Source organism: Conger conger, chromosome 4, assembly GCF_963514075.1.
Source record: "Conger conger chromosome 4, fConCon1.1, whole genome shotgun sequence".
Taxonomy (NCBI): Eukaryota; Metazoa; Chordata; class Actinopteri; order Anguilliformes; family Congridae; genus Conger; species Conger conger.
Window position 1 is genome coordinate 10,488,210 of NC_083763.1, and position 20,898 is coordinate 10,509,107.

Below are 20,898 nucleotides of genomic sequence, written 5' to 3' on the forward strand. Positions count from 1 at the left end.
TCCCTCCTCGTGTGCGTCTTGGAGTGAAAAAGTTTCCCTTGCATACAAAAGGCCATCCCTATACCCCAGCTGATTATAGCCAGATCTTTGACTTATGACCAAAAAAGTTAAGGGGATTAATGTGTGCCAAGACAACATTCCCCACACTATTGCACCACCACCACTGGCAGTCTGTACCTTTGACACCATGCAGGATGGAGCCATGGATTCATGCTGTTATTCCAAATCCTGACCCTACCATCTGCATGTGGCAGCAGACATTCGTCAGACCAGGGAATGTGTTTCCAATCTTCAAGAGTCCAGTTTTGGTAGTCATGTGTCCACTGTAGCCTCATCTTCCTGTTCTTAGCTGACAGAAGTGAAACCCAGTGTTGTCTTCTCTGCCATAGCCCATCTGCTTCAAGGTTTGATGCTTTGTGTGTTCAGAGATGCCCTCCTGCACTGCTGTTCAAACAGCTGTTAATGGAACATGTGTGGCCTTTCTAATGCCTTTTTGATAGCTCACTGATTACACACCCTTCACAGCTGGATATCAACCACGATCCATGTGCGCAGGGTTCAATCGTGCAGATAATGATGACCTGTTCGAGTTCCATAGCATGACGCTTGCTTAAAAAATATGTTTATGCAACTAATTTGCATCCCTACAATTCACTTGACATTTTGTGGTGCCGATATCCAGACACAGTGAGTGCTTTATTTAAAGGATGATTACATTTATACTTTATTTTCCACTGTGTAGAATTTAAATGTATTGACCAAGGGCAGCAGTCAACGTGGGGGAGTATAAACATGCTCTAGTTGCGAGATCTATTCCTTCTGTACCTGACCAACAAGTATTGTGAATGGCAGGGAGGCTAAGCCACACTGGAGACTACACATGATCTCTGTAAGATCTCAGAAAGGAACAAGCACATCCGTGCGGCCTTTGGTCATGACTGTGGCGCGCATTAATGAAAGTCAAACCAGGCTGTACTGAGTATACAAGTGCAGAGATACAAGTGAGTGAAATGCACCCTCCATAAGCACTCTCTGTATGGTCCATTATAACATGCTGACTCACATGCTGATCTCACAGGAATATAACTCTTATAAAACACACCATAGAATCAATATTAGTAAATCAGTGCATTTGTGTACCATGTTTACTGTGATGTAAGTACAGAATTTGCCTTCAAGTAGGTCTCAATTTTGGCACATTGATGCCATCTTGTGGTCCGTTTGATGTATTACTTAATTCCACTTCAAATAACTCACATTCCCCCTCTGCTGGACATGTTGTATGATTGTTTTTCATGAAGTATACCAGTGGGGACCAACCCTGTTCCTGTAGATCTACCATCCTGTTGGTTTTCACTCCAACCCTAACAAAGCACACATACAAGAGCAAGACATTTGCATTGAGCTGCTAATTAGTAGAGTCAGGTGTGTCAAATTATGGTTGAAATGAAAACCTACAGGATGGTAGATCTCCAGGACCATGGTTGAAATGAAAACCTACAGGATGGTAGATCTCCAGGAACAGGTTTGAAATGAAAACCTACAGGATGGCAGATCTCCAGGACCATGGTTGAAATGAAAACCTACAGGATGGTAGATCTCCAGGACCAGGGTTGAAATGAAAACCTACGAGATGGTAGATCTCCAGGAACAGGGTTGGTGACCCCTGAAGCACACAGAAGCATTATTGTTCAGGTAATGCAACTTAGCATCTTCACCTGTAGGCAAAATGATGAATAAAAAATGCAGCTGGGCAACTCCACGGTAACTGACATTACATCTGCTGGATATCTGGGCGACAAAGCCCAATACAGACACATAAGAGACTGACATATGCTTTTATAACCCTCAGGTGTCGATAACTCTCATCAGTCTCTATTATGTAGCTGTATTGGGATTTACCACCCAAATATCCAGCAGTTCTAACGTCAGTTACCCTGAAAATGCCCAGATAGATCAAATATGACACGTAGAGTCCCAAATTTGAATTGCTTGGATATTGAATTGGTGGAAATATGGTTTTAATTTGATTTGCTTCGTTTACTTCATGCCCCAGGTTGGAATAGGAACCCAGAACAGGGGCAGTCATCCAAGTGTGCCACAGCTATGATGGTTACTGTTTCTACCAATGTCTGCCACGTAGATGTTTCATGGGGAACTTCACAGCTCCACCTCCTCTTCCTGTGTGAGACCACAGGCCTCCAGCCTCCTCAGGCAGCGCAGGGAGGTGCTCATCATCGCAAAAAGTTCATCATTGTTAAAAGTATCACGCAGTTGTAATCCCGCTCATTTCTTCCACACTTAGCATCAGCAGGACCACTCAGCTCTCTCAGACACCATGGCTACTGTGCCTCTGTTCCTGCTCACGACTCTCCTGCCCCTGCTGGTGCTCACCGGTAAGACCGCTCTCTCTCTCTCTGTCTTCCTCTCTCTCTCTCTCTCTCTCCCTCTCTCTGTGGAATGTATCATTTTGATGTATAAGTTTTAACTTGTAAATGTATAAACATGCTCATGCTCATTGGCTGAACCTCCCTTCTGTCCCAGCCCAACAGGACTCTAGCATTGTGAATGGCCGGAAGGCTAAGCCACACTCCAGACCTTACATGGTCTCTGTGCAGCAAAAAAAAAGCCACATCTGTGGTGGTTTCCTGGTGTCCAAGTCTTTTGTCATGACTGCAGCACATTGCCTGACATGGTAAGACCTCTCGTTGAGCTGGGTTATTATTATCAACAGTGTAAACACAAGTGTACGAATGTCAAAAGGTGAAAAAGGTTACTTGATGCTGTGGCAATGAAACATTTGGATACATGGATGAAGTACACATAAGGTGAAGTTAACACCCAGCTGTTTCTTTTGCAAAGGGGACAGAACTTGACAGTTCTGCTCGGGGCCCATGACATTTCTGAGAATGAAAAGTCAAACAGGGCTGAAGTGAAGTTTTACCACATCCACCCTGGGTTTGAAGCTGATGCACTGGAGAATGACATCATGCTGTTGCAGGTATGGAGAATACAAGTCAGTCTGAGTCAGTGAAGCCCACCATAAGCACACACTAGGTCATACGGTTCATTATGATGTGTGACCTGCAGAGTAGGTGGCCAGACAACTAGCCTCATCTTGAGTGTTGCGGCGGGCTTATGTTGGCCAGGGTGTCTATGATTCACTTTCTCCCATAGAGTAGCGCTATTTGTCACTGAGATATGCAGATCACAGGTAATGTGACAGAGTGTGTATGGTGCATTGAAAGGGCACCATTACATTTGCTCCCCTAAAATGGGGGGACTCAATATGAAAATCAGAATCATAATCGTTGTTTCATTCATGTCTCATGTTTCATGTTTTATTTCAAATCCAATGTGCTGGAGGACAGAGCCAAAACAAAAATTGTGCATTGTATGCACTGTAGGTGAGATTTGAGATAACATTAGCACATCTTGGGCCCAATAGTGGACAAGACAACGGAAAACAGTCCAAGTTTTTAGGCAAAAACTCATCTGCTTTTGGCTTGATCTGGATTAATGTGTGCAGCTCCATTTGCTGTAGAACTGTGAGCGGTGCTGTGTCAGGGCTCTCATGACTGATCTCTCTGTGTCTGGAGCAGCTCAAGACTGCAGTTAAGAAGACCAAAGTAGTGCAGTGGATCCCCCTCCCTAAGAAAGATAAGGACGTCAAGCCCAAAACAGTCTGCAGCGTGGCAGGATGGGGGGCCAATAAAACCGAAGGGTATGAAAGCCCACGCCTTCTGGAAGTCGATGTCATTGTCACAGACCGAAAGATGTGCAGAACAAAATGGGGGAAGAAACCAATCACACCCAGGATGATGTGTGCAGGGGGAAGCGTTGGCAACAGAGGCTTCTGTCAGGTATGTGGAAAAAACTGTCTGTTTTTCATTCAATACAGAAGCAATTATTTTTTGATATATGCATCAGCAAAAAATTGTTTTTTTAATTGCAGGGGGATTCTGGAGGTCCTCTGGTGTGTAAGGGCACAGCGGAGGGAATTGTGTCCTTCAATGAGGCCAGAAACTGCAATGAACCTAAAATACCAAATGTTTACACTCAAATATCAAAATACCTGTCCTGGGTCAAATGTATCATAAGCAGTGTAAAGTGAACCACAGTTAAAATGCGAAGCCATTGTTTAAATACTGCAACTAAAGCGCATCATGAACAATATATGATCCATGCATTTGATTTTGTCTCGATGTATGTTTGGGGGAGATGGAAGTGGTGGTGGGGGGGGGTTTGATATTCTATCCATTCTTTTTCATGGTATCAGAAAACCTCATTGCTAGAACGAAGAGCAGAAGCTAATTGTGTAAACCAACCAAGGCCTTCTGCATCAGACCACATTAAAACTAATCTGCCTGTAGTGGAAAGAAATGTGGTGTGCCGCTGGTTTGGTGAGAACTGCAAGATGCACTCAAGTCACACCACAGCTGATGACAGATGGGGGTCTGCAGATAGAAATATTGATGAACACTTACCGCCGCAGAGGTGAGAGAGAGAGAGAGAGAGAGAGAGAGAGAAAGAGAGAGAGAGAGAGAGAGCAGGGCCTGCTCTGGATGACACAGCTAAAGAATCAGCGTCTGCAAAGACCACCACCTGTTACTCAGCACCTTCAACAAGCTGTATCACAGACCAGAATCTCTAACCATTCGGCTGAGACAGAGACCTCAAAAACAGAGATCACAAGTTCCCACCAAGAGAATTGCAGAAATGTGCTTTCTTGGCACAGATAACTTGTCAAACTGATGGTTTTATTTAAATGTATTCACATGAAGTAAAAAACTAAATCAAGCGGTGTAATAAAAATAATAAAACAAAATAAATAAAAAGGAATTTGCAAGTGGGATGATGGGATTACAAAAACCGTCACCATAAGAACATTAAATGAACAGTTCAACATGTAAAATAATTCATGTAAAAAAAGGGAAACCTTGCATTGCTTTACAGTGGGGCAAAAAAGTACCACCAATTGTGCAAGTTCTCCCACTTAAAAAGGTGAGAGGCCTTTAATTTTCATCATAGGTATACCTCAACTATGAGAGACAAAATGAGAAAAAATAAAATCCAGAAAATCACATTGTCTGATTTTTAAAGAATTTATTTGCAAATTATGGTGGAAAATAAGTATTTGGTCAATAACAAAAGTTCATCTCAATACTTTGTTATATACCCTTTGTTGGCAATAACAGAGGTCAAATGTTTTCTGTAAGTCTTCACAAGGTTTTCACACACTGTTGCTGGTATTTTGGCCTATTCCTCCATGCAGATCTCCTCTAGAGCAGTGATGTTTTGGGGCTGCCGCTGGGCAACACGGACTTTCAACTCCCTCCAAAGATTTTCTATGGGGTTGAGATCTGGAGACTGGCTAGGCCACTCCAGGACCTTGAAATGCTTCTTACGAAGCCACTCCTTTGTTGCCCGGGCGGTGTGTTTGGGATCATTGTCATGCTGAAAGACCCAATGCCCTTGCTGATGGAAGGAGGTTTTCACTCAAAATCTCACGATACATGGCCCCATTCATTCTTTCCTTTACACGGATCAGTCGTCCTGGTCCCTTTGCAGAAAAACAGCCCCAAAGCATGATGTTTCCACCCCCATGCTTCACAGTAGGTATGGTGTTCTTTGGATGCAACTCAGCATTCTTTCTCCTCCAAACACGACAAGTTGAGTTTTTACCAAAAAGTTCTATTTTGGTTTCATCTGACCATATGACATTCTCCCAATCCTCTTCTGGATCATCCAAATGCTCTCTAGCAAACTTCAGACGGGCCTGGACATGTACTGGCTTAAGCAGAGGGACACGTCTGGCACTGCAGGATTTGAGTCCCTGGCGGCGTAGTGTGTTACTGATGGTAGCCTTTGTTACTTTGGTCCCAGCTCTCTGCAGGTCATTCACTAGGTCCCCCCGTGTGGTTCTGGGATTTTTGCTCACCGTTCTTGTGATCATTTTGACCCCACGGGGTGAGATCTTGCGTGGAGCCCCAGATCGAGGGAGATTATCAGTGTCTTGTATGTCTTCCATTTTCTAATAATTGCTCCCACAGTTGATTTCTTCACACCAAGCTGCTTACCTATTGCAGATTCAGGCTTCCCAGCCTGGTGCAGGTCTACAATTTTGTTTCTGGTGTCCTTTGACAGCTCTTTGGTCTTGGCCATAGTGGAGTTTGGAGTGTGACTGTTTGAGGTTGTGGACAGGTGTCTTTTATACTGATAACGAGTTCAAACAGGTGCCATTAATACAGGTAACGAGTGGAGGACAGAGGAGCCTCTTCAAGAAGAAGTTACAGGTCTGTGAGAGCCAGAAATCTTGCTTGTTTGTAAGTGACCAAATACTTATTTTACCAAGGAATTTACCAATTAATTTCCTGGATTCTTTCCCCCCATTCTGTCTCTCATAGTTGAAGTGTACCTATGATGAAAATTACAGGCCTCTCTCATCTTTTTAAGTGGGAGAACTTGCACAATTGGTGGCTGACTAAATACTTTTTTGCCCCACTGTACATGCTGAAAAGTTCAATTCCTAGTGTTCACATAGTCCAAATATAATCCTTTATCGCCACACCTTGAATAGTGCATAGTTCCAGGGTCAGTTACTCATTCTGTAACATATTTATTCATCACAGTTCTCCATCACAGTCATTCCCTCCTAGTGTGCGTCTTGGAGTGAAAAAGTTTCCCTTGCATACAAAAGGCCATCCCTATACCCCAGCTGATTATAGCCAGATCTTTTACTTATGACCAAAAATGTTAAGGGGATTAATGTGTGCCAAGACAACATTCCCCACACTATTGCACCACCACTGGCAGTCTGTACCTTTGACACCATGCAGGATGGAGCCATGGGATTGCATGTCCCCCTGTGAGGACTTTGCTGTCACAGGGGGACTATGGAACTGCCAGTCTGCCACTCGGAAGGCTGACTTCATCCCCGCATATGCCTCCCTCCAGTCCCTACAATTCCTTGCCCTAATGGAGACCTGGCACCTGACAACACTGCCACTCCCGCTGACCTGTCATCCTCCTTCTCCTTCTCGCACACTCCCCGGCCTTCCGGCCGTGGCGGTGGTACTGGTCTTTTAATTTCCCCCTCATGGAAATTCTCTGTTCTCCCCCTCTCTGACCTGACCATATCCACTTTTGAATTCGTTCTGTTGCAGTATCCTACCCTACTAACTTTTTCATTGCAGTTATCTATCGTCCTCCAGGGCCCCTGGGAAACTTCCTTGATGAGCTAGACACCCTTCTCAGCTCCTTCCCTGAGGATGGCACTGTGGATCACTCCATCCTCCTGTCCGCCCTGTCAGCAACGGGCATCTGTGGCACAGCCCTGGACCGGATTGAGTCCTACCTCACGTTTGACACCATGCAGGATGGAGCCATGGATTCATGCTGTTATTCCAAATCCTGACCCTACCATCTGCATGTGGCAGCAGACATTCGTCAGACAAGGGAATGTGTTTCCAATCTTCAAGGGTCCAATTTTGGTAGTTATGTGCCCACTATAGCCTCATCTTCCTGTTCTTAGCAGACAGAAGTGAAACCCAGTGTTGTCTTTTCTGCTATAGCCCATCTGCTTCAAGATTTGATGCTTTGTGTGTTCAGAGATGCCCTCCTGCACAGCTGTTCAAACAGCTGTTAATTGAACATTTGTGGCCGTTCTAATATCTTTTTGTTAGCTCACTGATTACACACCCTTCTCAGCTGGATATCAACCAAGATCCATGTGTGCAGGGTTCTATCGTGCAGATAATGATGACCTGTTCGAGTTCCATATCATGATGCTTGCTTAAAAAATATGTATATGCAACTAATTTGCATCCCTATAATTCACTTGACATTTTGTGGTCCCGATATCCAGACACAGTGAGTGTTTTATTTAAAGGATGATTACATTTATACTTTATTTTCCACTGTGTAGAATTTAAAGCAGTCAACGTGGGGGAGTATAACCTCGCTTGGTTTTCCTCCTACCTTTCTGGTCGCTCCTACCAGGTGACTTGGAGGGGCTCAGTCTCTGACCCTCACCCCCTACAAACTGGAGTCCGGCAGGGCTCAGTTCTTGGGCCTCTCCTCTTCTCGCTATACACCATGTCTCTTGGTTCTGTTATCTCTTCCCATGGCTTTTCTTATCACTCTTACGCTGATGACACCCAACTCTTAATTTCCTTCCCCCCCGACACCCAAGTCACCACACAGATCTCTGCCTGCTTGGCTGATATCTCTGTGTGGATGACTTCCCACCACCTGAAGCTCAACCTTGCCAAAACTGAGCTTCTCTACATCCCTGCTAAGTCCTCTCCGTCAATTGACCTCTCACTGACTGTTGAGGACTTTGTAGTTTCCTCCTCCCATACAGCAAAGAATCTTGGGGTGACTCTTGATAACTGCCTCACCCTGGCTCCACAAGTATCCTCCACTGCCAGAACCTGCAGGTTCTTTCTGTATAATATACGCTGTATCCGTCATCTCCTGACGGAGAAAGCCACCCAGCTCCTAGTCCAGGCCCTCGTCATTTCCCGCCTGGATTACTGCAACTCCCTCCTAGCCGGTCTCCCAGCGTGTGCCATCAAGCCCCTCCATGCTGCAGCCCACCTGATCACCAATCAGCCCATGTCGGCTCATGTCACCCCGCTTCTCATTGGCCTCCACTGGCTTCCTATTGCCACACGCATCCGATTCAAGGCCCTAGTGTTGGCATTTCAGGCTGCTAAGGGGACTTCCCCACCTTACATACAATCCTTGATCACTCCCTACTCCCCAGCTAGACCACTCCGCTCTGCCAGCTGTGGTCGCCTTATTGTTCCCTCTCTACGTGCACCTGGCGGTCGAGCTGCACGTTCACGCCTGTTTTCTATTCTGGTTCCTCAGTGGTGGAATGACTTGCCTACCACTGTCAGGACAGCAGAATCCCTCCCCCTATTTCGATGCAGACTAAAAACACACCTTTTCAAACTCTACCTTAGTCCACCCTCCTGATTTCCCCCGCCCCCCCTTTCTGATATCCCTATCCTCCTTGTCAAACCCAAAAAAAAAAATAATAATAACAATAATTGCACTTCCATGTGTAATTCCATGTGTATTTTCCGAGTTACGGATGTGATGCTTTGACTTGTGGAAGAACCTATGCACTTGTAAATCGCTTTGGATTAAAAGCGTCTGCCAAATGACAGAAATGTAAATGTAAATAAACATGCTCTAGTTGCAAGATCTATTCCTTCTGCCCCAGACCAACAAGTATTGTGAATGGCAGGGAGGCTAAGCCACACTGGAGACTACACATGATCTCTGTAAGATCTCAGAAAGGAACAAGCACATCCGTGCGGCCTTTGGTCGTGACTGTGGCGCGCATTACTGAAAGTCAAACCGGGCTGTACTGAGTATACAAGTGCAGAGATACAAGTGAGTGAAATGCACCCTCCATAAGCACTCTTTGTATGGGCCATTATAACATGCTGACTCACATGCTGATCTCACGGGAATATAACTCTTATACAACACACCATAGAATCAATATTAGTAAATCAGTGCATTTGTGTCCCATGTTTACTGTGATGCAAGTACAGAATTTGCCTTCAAGTAGGTCTCAATTTTGGCACATTGATGCTATCTTGTGGTCTGTTTGATGTATTACTTAATTCCCCTTCAAATAACTCACATTCCCCCTCTGCTGGACATGTTGTATGATTGTTTTTCATGAAGTATACCAGTGGGGACCAACCCTGTTCCTGTAGATCTACCATCCTGTTGGTTTTCACTCCAACCCTAACAAAGCACACATACAAGAGCAAGACATTTGCATTGAGCTGCTAATTAGTAGAGTCAGGTGTGTGAAATTATGGTTGAAATGAAAACCTACAGGATGGTAGATCTCCAGGACCATGGTTGAAATGAAAACCTACAGGATGGTAGATCTCCAGGAACAGGGTTGAAATGAAAACCTACAGGATGGCAGATCTCCAGGACCATGGTTGAAATGAAAACCTACAGGATGGTAGATCTCTAGGACCAGGGTTGAAATGAAAACCTACAAGATGGTAGATCTCCAGGAACAGGGTTGGTGACCCCTGAAGCACACAGAAGCATTTTTATTCAGGTAATGCAGCTTACCATCTTCACCCGTATGCAAAATTATGAATAAAAAATGCAGCTGGGCAACTCCACGGTAACTGACATTACATCTGCTGGATATCTGGGCGACAAAGCCCAATACAGACACATAAGAGACTGACATATGCTTTTATAACCCTCAGGTGTCGATACCTCTCATCAGTCTCTATTATGTAGCTGTATTGGGATTTACCACCCAAAAATCCAGCAGTTGTAACGTCAGTTACCCTGAAAATGCCCAGATAGATCAAATATGACACGTAGAGTCCCAAACTTGAATTGCTTGGATATTGAATTGGTGGAAATATGGTTTTGGTTTGATTTGCTTTGTTTACTTCATGCCCCAGGTTGGAATAGGGACCCAGAACAGGGGTAGTCATCACGTAGATTCTGCTTCATAGGAAACTTCACAGCTCCACCTCCTCTTCCTGTGTGAGACCACGGGTCTCCAGCCTCCTCAGGCAGCGCAGGGAGGTGCTCATCATCGCAAAAAGTTCATCATTGTTAAAAGTATCACGCAGTTGTAATCCCGCTCATTTCTTCCACACTTAGCATCAGCAGGACCACTCAGCTCTCCCAGACAGAATGGCTGCTGTGCCTCTGTTCCTGCTCACGACTCTCCTGCCCCTGCTAGTGCTCACCGGTAAGACCGCTCTCTCTCTCTCTGTCTTCCTCTCTCTCTCTCTCTCTCTCTCTCTCTCTCTCTCTCTCTGTCTCTCCCTCTCTCTGCGGAATGTATCATTTTGATGTATAAGTTTTAACTTGTAAATGTATAAACATGCTCATGCTCATTGGCTGAACCTTCCTTCTGTCCCAGCCCAACAGGACTCTAGCATTGTGAATGGCCGGGAGGCTAAACCACACTCCAGACCTTACATGGTCTCTGTGCAGCAAAATAAAAGGCACAAATGTGGTGGTTTCCTGGTGTCCGACTCCTTCGTAATGACTGCAGCACATTGCCTGACATGGTAAGACCTCCCGTTGAGCTGGGTTATTATTACCAACAGTGTAAACACAAGTGTACGAATGTCAAAAGGTGAAAAAAGTTACTTGATGCTGTGGCAATGAAAGATTTGGATACATGGATGAAGTACACATAAGGTGAAGTTAATACCCAGCTGTTTCTTTTGTAAAGGCGACAGAACTTGACAGTTCTGCTCGGTGCCCATGACATTTCTGAGAATCAAAAGTCAAACAGGGCTGAAGTGAAGTTTTACCACATCCACCCTGGGTTTGAAGCTGATACACTGAAGAATGACATCATGCTGTTGCAGGTATGGAGAATACAAGTCAGTCTGAGTCAGTGAAGCCCACAATAAGCACACACTAGGTCATACGGTTCATTATGATTTGCAACCTGCAGAGAATACAGAACTGGCCTCATCTTGAGTGTTGCGGAGGGCTTATGTTGGCCAGGGTGTCCATGATTCACTTTCTCCCATAGAGTAGCGCTATTTGTCACTGAGATATGCAGATCACATGTGACAGAGTGTGTATGGTGCATTGCCAGGGCGCCATTACATTTGCTCCCCTAAAATGGGGGGACTCAATATGAAAATCATAATCATAATCGTTGTTTCATTCATGTCTCATGTTTCATGTTTTATTTCAAATCCAATGTGCTGGAGGACAGAGCCAAAACAAAAATTGTGCATCGTATGCACTGTAGGTGAGATTTGAGATAAAATTAGCACATCTTGGGCCCAATAGTGGACAAGCCAACGGAATGGAAAAGTCCAAATTTTTAGGCAAAAACTCATATGCTTTCGGCTTGATCTGGATTAATGTGACTGATCTCTCTGTGTCTGGAGCAGCTCAAGACTGCAGTTAAGAAGACCAAAGAAGTGCAGTGGATCCCCCTCCCTAAGAAAGATAAGGACGTCAAGCCCAAAACAGTCTGCAGCGTGGCAGGATGGGGGGCAAACAAAACCAAAGGGTATGCAAGCCCACGCCTTCTGGAAGTCAACGTGACCGTTATGAACCGAAAGACATGCACAAAAGACTGGGTTCCGGATCCAATCACATCCAGGATGATCTGTGGAGCGTTAAACATCGACAATAAAGGCGCCTGTCAGGTATGTGTAAAAAACTGTCTGTTTTTCATTCAACACAGAATCAATTATATTTTGATATTTGCATCAGCAACATAATGTTTTTTTAATTGCAGGGGGATTCTGGAGGTCCTCTGGTGTGTAAGGGCACAGCGGTGGGAATTGCGTCCTTCAATGACGGAAACTGCAATGAACCTAAAAGACCGAATGTCTACACTCAAATATCCAAATACCTGTCCTGGGTCAAATGTATCATAAGCAATGTAAACTGAGCCACAGATAAAATCCGAACCCATTGTTTAAATTCTGCAATTAAAGCACATCATGAACAATATATGATACATGCATTTGATTTTGTTCCGGATGTGTGTTTGGGGGAGATGGAGGTAGGGGGTGGGGGTAATGATATTCCATCCATTATTTTTCATGGTTTCAGAAAACTTCATTGTTAGAACGAAGAGTAGAAGCTAGTCGTGTAAACCAGCACCTCCTTCTGAGAAAGCCTTCTGCATCAGACCACATTATAACTAATCTGCCTGTAGCGGAAAAAAAAGTGGTTTGTCGACTCAAGTCACACCACAGCTGATGACCGATGGGGGTCTGCAGATAGAAATAATGATTAACACTTTCAGCTGCAGAGGTGAGAGAGAGAGAGAGAGAGAGAGGGAGAGAGAGAGAGAGAGAGAGAGAGAGAGAGAGAGAGAGCAGAGCCTGCTGTGAATGACACAACGTGCCACACACCTCCACCATCAGAATACAAATTGAATTGGAGTACAGAACTAAAAGAATATGGGCTAATATATCCACAATATTAAATGAACAGAGGCTACACAAGATGAAGTACACTATGTGTTACAGTGTGCATTCAGTACTGAACAACAAAGGCATGCCAAGTTTAGACCACCACCTGTTACTCAGCACCTTCAACAAGCTGTATCACAGACCAGAATCTCTAACCATTCAGCTGAGACAGATAGTCTGAATCCATTCATCCATCCATTATCTTAACCCACTTATCCTCAACAGGGTTGCAGGGGGGCTGGAGCCTATCCCAGCATACATTGGGCGAAAGGCAGGAATACACCCTGGACAGGTCGCCAGTCAATCGCAGGGCACACACCCCATTCACTCACACACTCATACCCACAGGCAATTTAGACTCTCCTGTCAGCCTGACCTGCATGTCTTTGGACTGTGGGAGGAAACCGGAGTACCCAGAGGAAACCCACGCAAACACGGGGAGAACATGCAAATTCCACACAGAGAGGCGCCGGCCGACGGGGATTCGAACCCAGGACCTCCTTGCTGTGAAGCGGCAGTGCTACCCACTGCACCATCCGTGCCGCCCGGATAGTCTAAATCAAGCGGTGTAATGAAAATAATAAAACAAGATAAATAAAAAGGAATTTGCAAGTGGGATGATGGGATTATAAAAACCGTCACCATAAGAACATTAAATGAACAGTTCATCATGTGTAAAAAATAATTTATTCATTGTTGATAACGCTATGATAATGTACAGGGAAAACCTTGCATTGCTTTACATGCTGAAAAGTTCAATTCCTAGTGTTCACATCGTCCAAATATAATCCTTAATCGCCACACCTTGAATAGTGCATAGTTCCAGGGTCAGTTACTCATTCTGTAACACATTTATTCATCACAGTTCTCATTCACAGTCATTCCCTCCTCGTGTGCGTCTTGGAGTGAAAAAGTTTCTCTTGCATACAAAAGGCCATCCCTATACCCCAGCTGATTGTAGCCAGATCTTTTACTTATGACCAAAAATGTTAAAGGGATTAATGTGAGCCAAGACAACATTCCCCACACTATTGCACCACCACCACTGGCAGTCTGTACCTTTGACACCATGCAGGATGGAGCCATGGGATTGCATGTCCCCCTGTGAGGACTTTGCTGTGACAGGGGGACTATGGAACTGCCAGTCTGCCACTCGGAAGGCTGACTTCATCCCCGCATATGCCTCCCTCCAGTCCCTACAATTCCTTGCCCTAATGGAGACCTGGATCACACCTGACAACACTGCCACTCCCGCTGACCTGTCATCCTCCTTCTCCTTCTCGCACACTCCCCGGCCTTCCGGCCGTGGCGGTGGTACTGGTCTTTTAATTTCCCCCTCATGGAAATTCTCTGTTCTCCCCCTCTCTGACCTGACCATATCCACATTTGAATTCGTTCTGTTGCAGTATCCTACCCTACTAACTTTTTCATTGCAGTTATCTATCGTCCTCCAGGGCCCCTGGGAAACTTCCTTGATGAGCTAGACACCCTTCTCAGCTCCTTCCCTGAGGATGGCACTGTGGATCACTCCATCCTCCTGTCCGCCCTGTCAGCAACGGGCATCTGTGGCACAGCCCTGGACTGGATTGAGTCCTACCTCTCTGGTTGCTCCTTCCAGGTTGCCTGGGCTGGTACGGTATCGACACCTCGGCCCCTTGCCACAGGAGTTCCCCAGGGCTCAGTCCTAGGCCCGCTTCTTTTTTCTCTTTACACTCGTTCCCTTGGCACTGTGATCACTGCACATGGGCTATCCTACCACTGCTATGCGGACGATACCCAACTCTTCATCTCATTCCCACCATCTGATGCACAGGTTTCTGCCCGTATCTCTGCTTGCCTGAGTGACATCCAGAGCTGGATGGACAACCACCATCTAAAGCTCAACCCAGGTAAGACTGAAATGATATTCATCCCTGCTAATATCTCTCCCCATCTGGATCTCTCCATTTCCCTTGGGGATACCACATTCACGCCATCATTCACGTCATCCCCCTGCTTACTTCCCTCCACTGGCTGCATGTCATGGCTCGCATCAAATTCAAAACATTGGTGCTAGCCTTCCAAGCAGTTAAGGGGTCTTCCCCATCTTACCTACAAAAACTCATCAGACCCTACACCCCTGCCAGACCTCTTCGTTCAGCCTCCACAGGCCGCTTGGCACCTCCCCCTCTCCGAACCTCCACCTCACGCACACGACTAATGTCTGCTCTGGCTCCACGGTGGTGGAACGAACTCCCCGTTGAGGTCAGAACTGTGGAATCTCTCCCCACCTTCAAGCGCAAACTGAAGATGCACCTCTTCAAGCAGCACCTCTCCCCGTCCCTCCCTACCTCCCTGTGAACCTTAATTGTTGTCTTTGTGATTTACTTTGTGTTTCAGTATTTTTAGTTGGCTAGGTAACCAGTATTTGGATAGTTAAGTTTGGTCACTTTTGCTTTGTTGTTTGTTTGTTTAAAAAAAAATGGCCTTGGTCCTTATCTTTGTTGTATGGGTAGCAATTGAAATTGTACTTCCCTCTAGGGCCTTTCACCGCACTTATACCTGGTTATGGGTATGCACTTTGTTGTACGCCGCTCTGGATAAGAGCCTCTGCCAAATGCCAATGATGTAATGTAATGCATGTGGCAGCAGACATTCGTCAGACCAGGGAATGTGTTTCCAATCTTCAAGAGTCCAGTTTTGGTAGTCATGTGTCCACTGTAGCCTCATCTTCCTGTTCTTAGGAGACAGAAGTGAAACCCAGTGTTGTCTTTTCTGCCATAGCCCATCTGCTTCAAGATTTGATGCTTCGTGTGTTCAGAGATGCCCTCCCGCACTGCTGTTCAAACAGCTGTTAATTGAACATGTGTGGCCTTTCTAATGCCTTTTTGATAGCTCACTGATTACACACCCTTCACAGCTGGATATCAACCAAGATCCATGTGCGCAGGGTTCAATCGTGCAGATAATGATGACCTGTTCGAGTTCCATATCATGATGCTTGCTTAAAAAATATGTTTATGCAACTAATTTGCATCCCTACAATTCACTTGACATTTTGTGGTGCCGATATCCAGACACAGTGAGTGCTTTATTTAAAGGATGATTACATTTATACGTTATCCATAAGCACTCTCTGTATGGTCCATTATAACATGCTGACTCACATGCTGATCTCACGGGAATATAACTCTTAGAATCAATATTAGTAAATCAGTGCATTTGTGGACCATGTTTACTGTGATGTAAGTACAGAATTTGCCTTCATGTAGGTCTCAATTTTGGCACATTGGTGCCATCTTGCGGTCTGTTTGATGTATTACTTAATTCCACTTCAAATAACTCACATTCCCCTGCTGCTGGACATGTTGTATGATTGTTTTTCATGAAGTATACCAGTGGGGACCAACCCTGTTCCTGTAGATCTACCATCCTGTTGATTTTCACTCGAACCCTAACAAAGCACACATACAAGAGCAAGACATTTGCATTGAGCTGCTAAAAAGTAGAGTCAGGTCTGTCAAATTATGGTTGAAATGAAAACCTACAGGATGGTAGATCTCCAGGACCATGGTTGAAATGAAAACCTACAGGATGATAGATCTCCAGGAACAGGGTTGAAATGAAAACCTAAAGGATGGTAGATCTCCAGGACCATGGTTGAAATGAAAACCTACAGGATGGTAGATCTCCAGGACCAGGGTTGAAATGAAAACCTACAAGATGGTAGATCTCCAGGAACAGGGTTGGTGACCCCTGAAGCACACAGAAGCATTATTATTCAGGTAATGCAACTTAGCATCTTCACCCGTAGGAAAAATTATAAATAAAAAATGCAGCTGGGCAACTCCACGGTAACTGACTTTACAACTACTGGATATCTGGGCGACAAAGCCCAATACAGACACATAAGACATAAGACCTTACATCCAATCCTTGATCACTCCCTACTCCCCAGCTAGACCACTCCGCTCTGCCAGCTCTGGTCGCCTTACGGTTCCCTCTCTACGTGCACCTGGCGGTCGAGCTGCACGTTCACGCCTGTTTTCCGTTCTGGTTCCTCAGTGGTGTAATGACTTGCCTACCACTGTCAGGACAGCGGAATCCCTCCCCCTATTTCGACGCAGACTCAAAACCCACCTTTTCAAACTCTACCTTAGTCCTCCCTCCTGATTTCCCCCGCCCCTCCTTTCTGATATCCCTATCCTTGTCTAACCCCCCCCCCCAAAAAAAATAAAAATTAAATAAATAAATAAAAATTTGCACTTATGATGACGACTATGTTTAGAACAGCATTCCATATGTATTTTCCTAGTTCTGGATGTGATGCTTTGACTTATGATAGAACCTATGCACTTGTAAGTCGCTTTGGATTAAAAGCATCTGCCAAAAGACAAAAATGAAAAAATAAGAGACTGACATATGCTTTTATAACCCTCAGGTGTCGATAACTCTCATCAGTCTCTATCATGTAGCTGTGTTGGGATTTACCACCCAAATATCCAGCAGTTGTCACGTCAATAGGCACCCAGAACAGGGGCAGTCATCCAAGTGTGCCACAGCTGTAAGTGATGGTTACTGTTTCCACCAATGTCTGCCACGTAGATGTTTCATGGGGAACTTCACAGCTCCACCTCCTCTTCCTGTGTGAGACCACGGGCCTCCGGCCTCCTCAGGCAGCGCAGGGAGGTGCTCATCATCACAAAAAGTTCATCATTGTTAAAGGATCACGCAGTTGTAATCCCGCTCATTTCTTCCACACTTAGCATCAGCAGGACCACTCAGCTCTCCCAGACACCATGGCTGCTGTGCCTCTGTTCCTGCTCACAACTCTCCTGCCCCTGCTGGTGCTCACCGGTAAGACCGCTCTCTCTCTCTCTGACTTCCTCTCTCTCTCTCTCTATCTCTCCCTCTCTCTGCGGAATGTATCATTTTGATGTATAAGTTTTAACTTGTAAATGTATAAACATGCTCATGCTCATTGGCTGAACCTTCCTTCTGTCCCAGCCCAACAGGACTCTAGCATTGTGAATGGCCGGGAGGCTAAGCCACACTCCAGACCTTACATGGTCTCTGTGCAGCAAAATAAAAGGCACAAATGTGGTGGTTTCCTGGTGTCCGACTCCTTCGTAATGACTGCAGCACATTGCCTGACATGGTAAGACCTCCCGTTGAGCTGGGTTATTATTACCAACAGTGTAAACACAAGTGTACGAATGTCAAAAGGTGAAAAAGGTTACTTGATGTTGTAGCAATGAAACATTTGGATACATGGATGAAATACGCATAAGGTGAAGTTAACACCCAGCTCTTTCTTTTACAAAGGGGACAGACCTTGACAGTTCTGCTCGGTGCCCATGACATTTCTGAGAATCAAAATTCAAACAGGGCTGAAGTGAAGTTTTACCACATCCACCCTGGGTTTGAAGCTGATGCACTGGAGAATGACATCATGCTGTTGCAGGTATGGAGAATACAAGTCAGTCTGAGTCAGTGAAGCCCACCATAAGCACACACTAGGTCATACGGTTCATTATGATATGTGACCTGCAGAGTAGGTGGCCAGACAACTAGCCTCATATTGAGTGTTGCGGTGGCTTATGTTGGCCAGGGTGTCTATGATTCACTTTCTCCCATAGAGTAGCACTATTTGTCATTGAGATATGCGTATGGCAGGTAATGTGACAGAGTGTGTATGGTGCATTGAAAGGGCACCATTAAATTTGCTCCCCTAAAATGGGGGGACTCAATATGAAAATCATAATCATAATCGTTGTTTCATTGATGTCATATGTTTCATGTTTTATTTCAAATCCAATGTGCTGGAGGACAGAGCCAAAACAAAAAATTGTGCATCGTATGCACTGTAGGTGAGATTTGAGATAACATTAGCACATCTTGGGCCCAATAGTGGACAAGACAACGGAAAACAGTCCAAGTTTTTAGGCAAAAACTCATCTGCTTTCGGCTTGATCTGGATTAATGTGAGCAGCTCCATTTGCTGTAGAACTGTGAGCGGTGCTGTGTCAGGGCTCTCATGACTGATTTCTCTGTGTCTGGAGCAGCTCAAGACTGCAGTTAAGGAGACCAAAGAAGTGCAGTGGATCCCCCTCCCTAAGAAAGATAAGGACGTCAAGCCCAAAACAGTCTGCAGCGTGGCAGGATGGGGGGCCAACAAAACCAATGGGAACGTAAGCCCACGCCTTCTGGAAGTCGATGTCATTGTCACAGACCGAAAGAAGTGCAGAAGAGAATGGGGGAAGAAACCAATCACACCCAGGATGATGTGTGCAGGGGGAAGCGTTGGCAACAGAGGCTTCTGTCAGGTATGTGGAAAAAACTGCCTGTTTTTCATTCAGTACAGAAGCAATTATATTTTGATATATGCATCAGCAACAAATTGGTTTTTAAATTGCAGGGGGATTCTGGAGGTCCTCTGGTGTGTAAGGGCACAGCGGAGGGAATTGTGTCCTTCAATGAATACAGAAACTGCAATGAACCTACAAAACCGAATGTTTACACTCAAATATCCAAATACCTGTCCTGGGTCAAATGTATCATAAGCAGTGTAAAGTGAACCACAGATAAAATGCGAAGCCATTGTTTAAATACTGCAACTAAAGTGCATCATGAACAATATATGAACCATGCATTTGATTTTGTCTCGATGTGTGTTTGGGGGAGATGGAAGTGGTGGTGGGAGGGGGGGAGACTGTGGAGAGTGATTTCTATACATTATTTTTCATGGTATCAGAAAACCTCATTGCTAGAACGAAGAGCAGAAGCTAATTGTGTAAACCAACACTTCCTTTCGAGAAGGCCTTCTGCATCAGACCACATTAAAACTAATCTGCCTGCAGTGGAAAAAAATGTGGTGTGCCGCTGGTTTGGTGAGAACTGCAAGATGCACTCAAGTCACACCACAGCTGATGACAGATGGGGGTCTGCAGATAGAAATATTGATGAACACTTACCGCCGCAGAGGTGAGAGAGAGAGAGAGAGAGAGAGAGAGAAAGAAAGAGAGAGAGAGAGCAGGGCCTGCTCTGGATGACACAGCTAAAGAATCAGCGTCTGCAAAGACCACCACCTGTTACTCAGCACCTTCAACAAGCTGTATCACAGACCAGAATCTCTAACCATTCAGCTGAGACAGAGACCTCAAAAACAGAGATCACAAGTTCCCACCAAGAGAATTGCAGAAATGTGCTTTCTTGGCACAGATAACTTGTCAAACTGATGGTTTTATTTAAATGTATTCACATGAAGTAAAAAACTAAATCAAGCAGTGTAATAAAAATAATAAAACAAAATAAATAAAAAGGAATTTGCAAGTGGGATGATGGGATTACAAAAACCCTCACCATAAGAACATTAAATGAACAGTTCAACATGTAAAATAATTCATGTCAAAAAAGGGCTGAAAAGTTCAATTCCTAGTGTTCACATAGTCCAAATATAATCCTTTATCACCACATCTTGAATAGTGCATAGTTCCAGGGTCAGTTACTCATTCTGTAACATATTTATTCATCACAGTTCTCCATCACAGTCATTCCCTCCTAGTGTGCGTCTTGGAGTGAAAAAGTTTCCCTTGCACACAAAAGGCCATCCCTATACCCCAGCTGATTATATCCAGATCTTTTACTTATGACCAAAAATGTTAAGGGGATTAATGTGTGCCAAGACAACATTCCCCACACTATTGCACCACCACCACTGGCAGTCTGTACCTTTGACACCATGCAGGATGGAGCCATGGATTCATGCTGTTATTCCAAATCCTGACCCTACCATCTGCATGTGGCAGCAGACATTCGTCAGGCCTCATCTTCCTGTTCTTAGCAGACAGAAGTGAAACCCAGTGTTGTCTTTTCTGCCATGGCCCATCGGCTTCAAGATTTGATGCTTTGTGTGTTCAGAGATGCCCTCCTGCACAGCTGTTCAAACAGC

The 20,898-nt window shown here is 44.9% G+C and overlaps 3 protein-coding genes across 3 annotated transcripts; all 3 read left to right on the forward strand.

The window, feature by feature from the left end:
- The first annotated feature begins 2,338 nt into the window (after positions 1–2,338).
- On the forward strand, positions 2,339–4,124 carry LOC133126025 (mast cell protease 1A-like). Its single transcript, XM_061237824.1, has 5 exons — positions 2,339–2,396; positions 2,545–2,695; positions 2,863–3,001; positions 3,603–3,863; positions 3,956–4,124. Exons 1-5 carry the CDS (start codon positions 2,339–2,341, stop codon positions 4,112–4,114), a joined length of 768 nt encoding a protein of 255 aa, XP_061093808.1. The 3' UTR covers positions 4,115–4,124.
- A 6,494-nt stretch (positions 4,125–10,618) lies between these two features.
- Positions 10,619–12,501, forward strand: LOC133127528 (mast cell protease 1A-like). The gene is made up of 5 exons (XM_061240495.1): positions 10,619–10,759; positions 10,934–11,084; positions 11,252–11,390; positions 11,931–12,191; positions 12,284–12,501. The coding sequence occupies exons 1-5, from the start codon at positions 10,702–10,704 to the stop codon at positions 12,437–12,439; spliced, it is 765 nt and encodes a 254-aa protein (XP_061096479.1). The 5' UTR covers positions 10,619–10,701; the 3' UTR covers positions 12,440–12,501.
- Positions 12,502–17,746: 5,245 nt separating this feature from the next.
- LOC133126026 (mast cell protease 1A-like) lies at positions 17,747–19,586 on the forward strand. Its single transcript, XM_061237825.1, has 5 exons — positions 17,747–17,804; positions 17,955–18,105; positions 18,273–18,411; positions 19,013–19,273; positions 19,366–19,586. Exons 1-5 carry the CDS (start codon positions 17,747–17,749, stop codon positions 19,522–19,524), a joined length of 768 nt encoding a protein of 255 aa, XP_061093809.1. The 3' UTR covers positions 19,525–19,586.
- Positions 19,587–20,898: the final 1,312 nt, after the last annotated feature.

Coding starts and splice junctions, on each gene's coding strand:
- LOC133126025 (XM_061237824.1), top strand. CDS start 2,339: ATGGCTACTGTGCCTCTGTTCCTGCTCACGACTCTCCTGCCCCTGCTG. Junction 2,696..2,862: donor GCAGCACATTGCCTGACATG/GTAAGACCTCTC, acceptor TCTTTTGCAAAG/GGGACAGAACTTGACAGTTC. Junction 3,864..3,955: donor GCAACAGAGGCTTCTGTCAG/GTATGTGGAAAA, acceptor TTTTAATTGCAG/GGGGATTCTGGAGGTCCTCT.
- LOC133127528 (XM_061240495.1), top strand. CDS start 10,702: ATGGCTGCTGTGCCTCTGTTCCTGCTCACGACTCTCCTGCCCCTGCTA. Junction 11,085..11,251: donor GCAGCACATTGCCTGACATG/GTAAGACCTCCC, acceptor TCTTTTGTAAAG/GCGACAGAACTTGACAGTTC. Junction 11,391..11,930: donor ATGACATCATGCTGTTGCAG/GTATGGAGAATA, acceptor TGTCTGGAGCAG/CTCAAGACTGCAGTTAAGAA.
- LOC133126026 (XM_061237825.1), top strand. CDS start 17,747: ATGGCTGCTGTGCCTCTGTTCCTGCTCACAACTCTCCTGCCCCTGCTG. Junction 18,106..18,272: donor GCAGCACATTGCCTGACATG/GTAAGACCTCCC, acceptor TCTTTTACAAAG/GGGACAGACCTTGACAGTTC. Junction 19,274..19,365: donor GCAACAGAGGCTTCTGTCAG/GTATGTGGAAAA, acceptor TTTAAATTGCAG/GGGGATTCTGGAGGTCCTCT.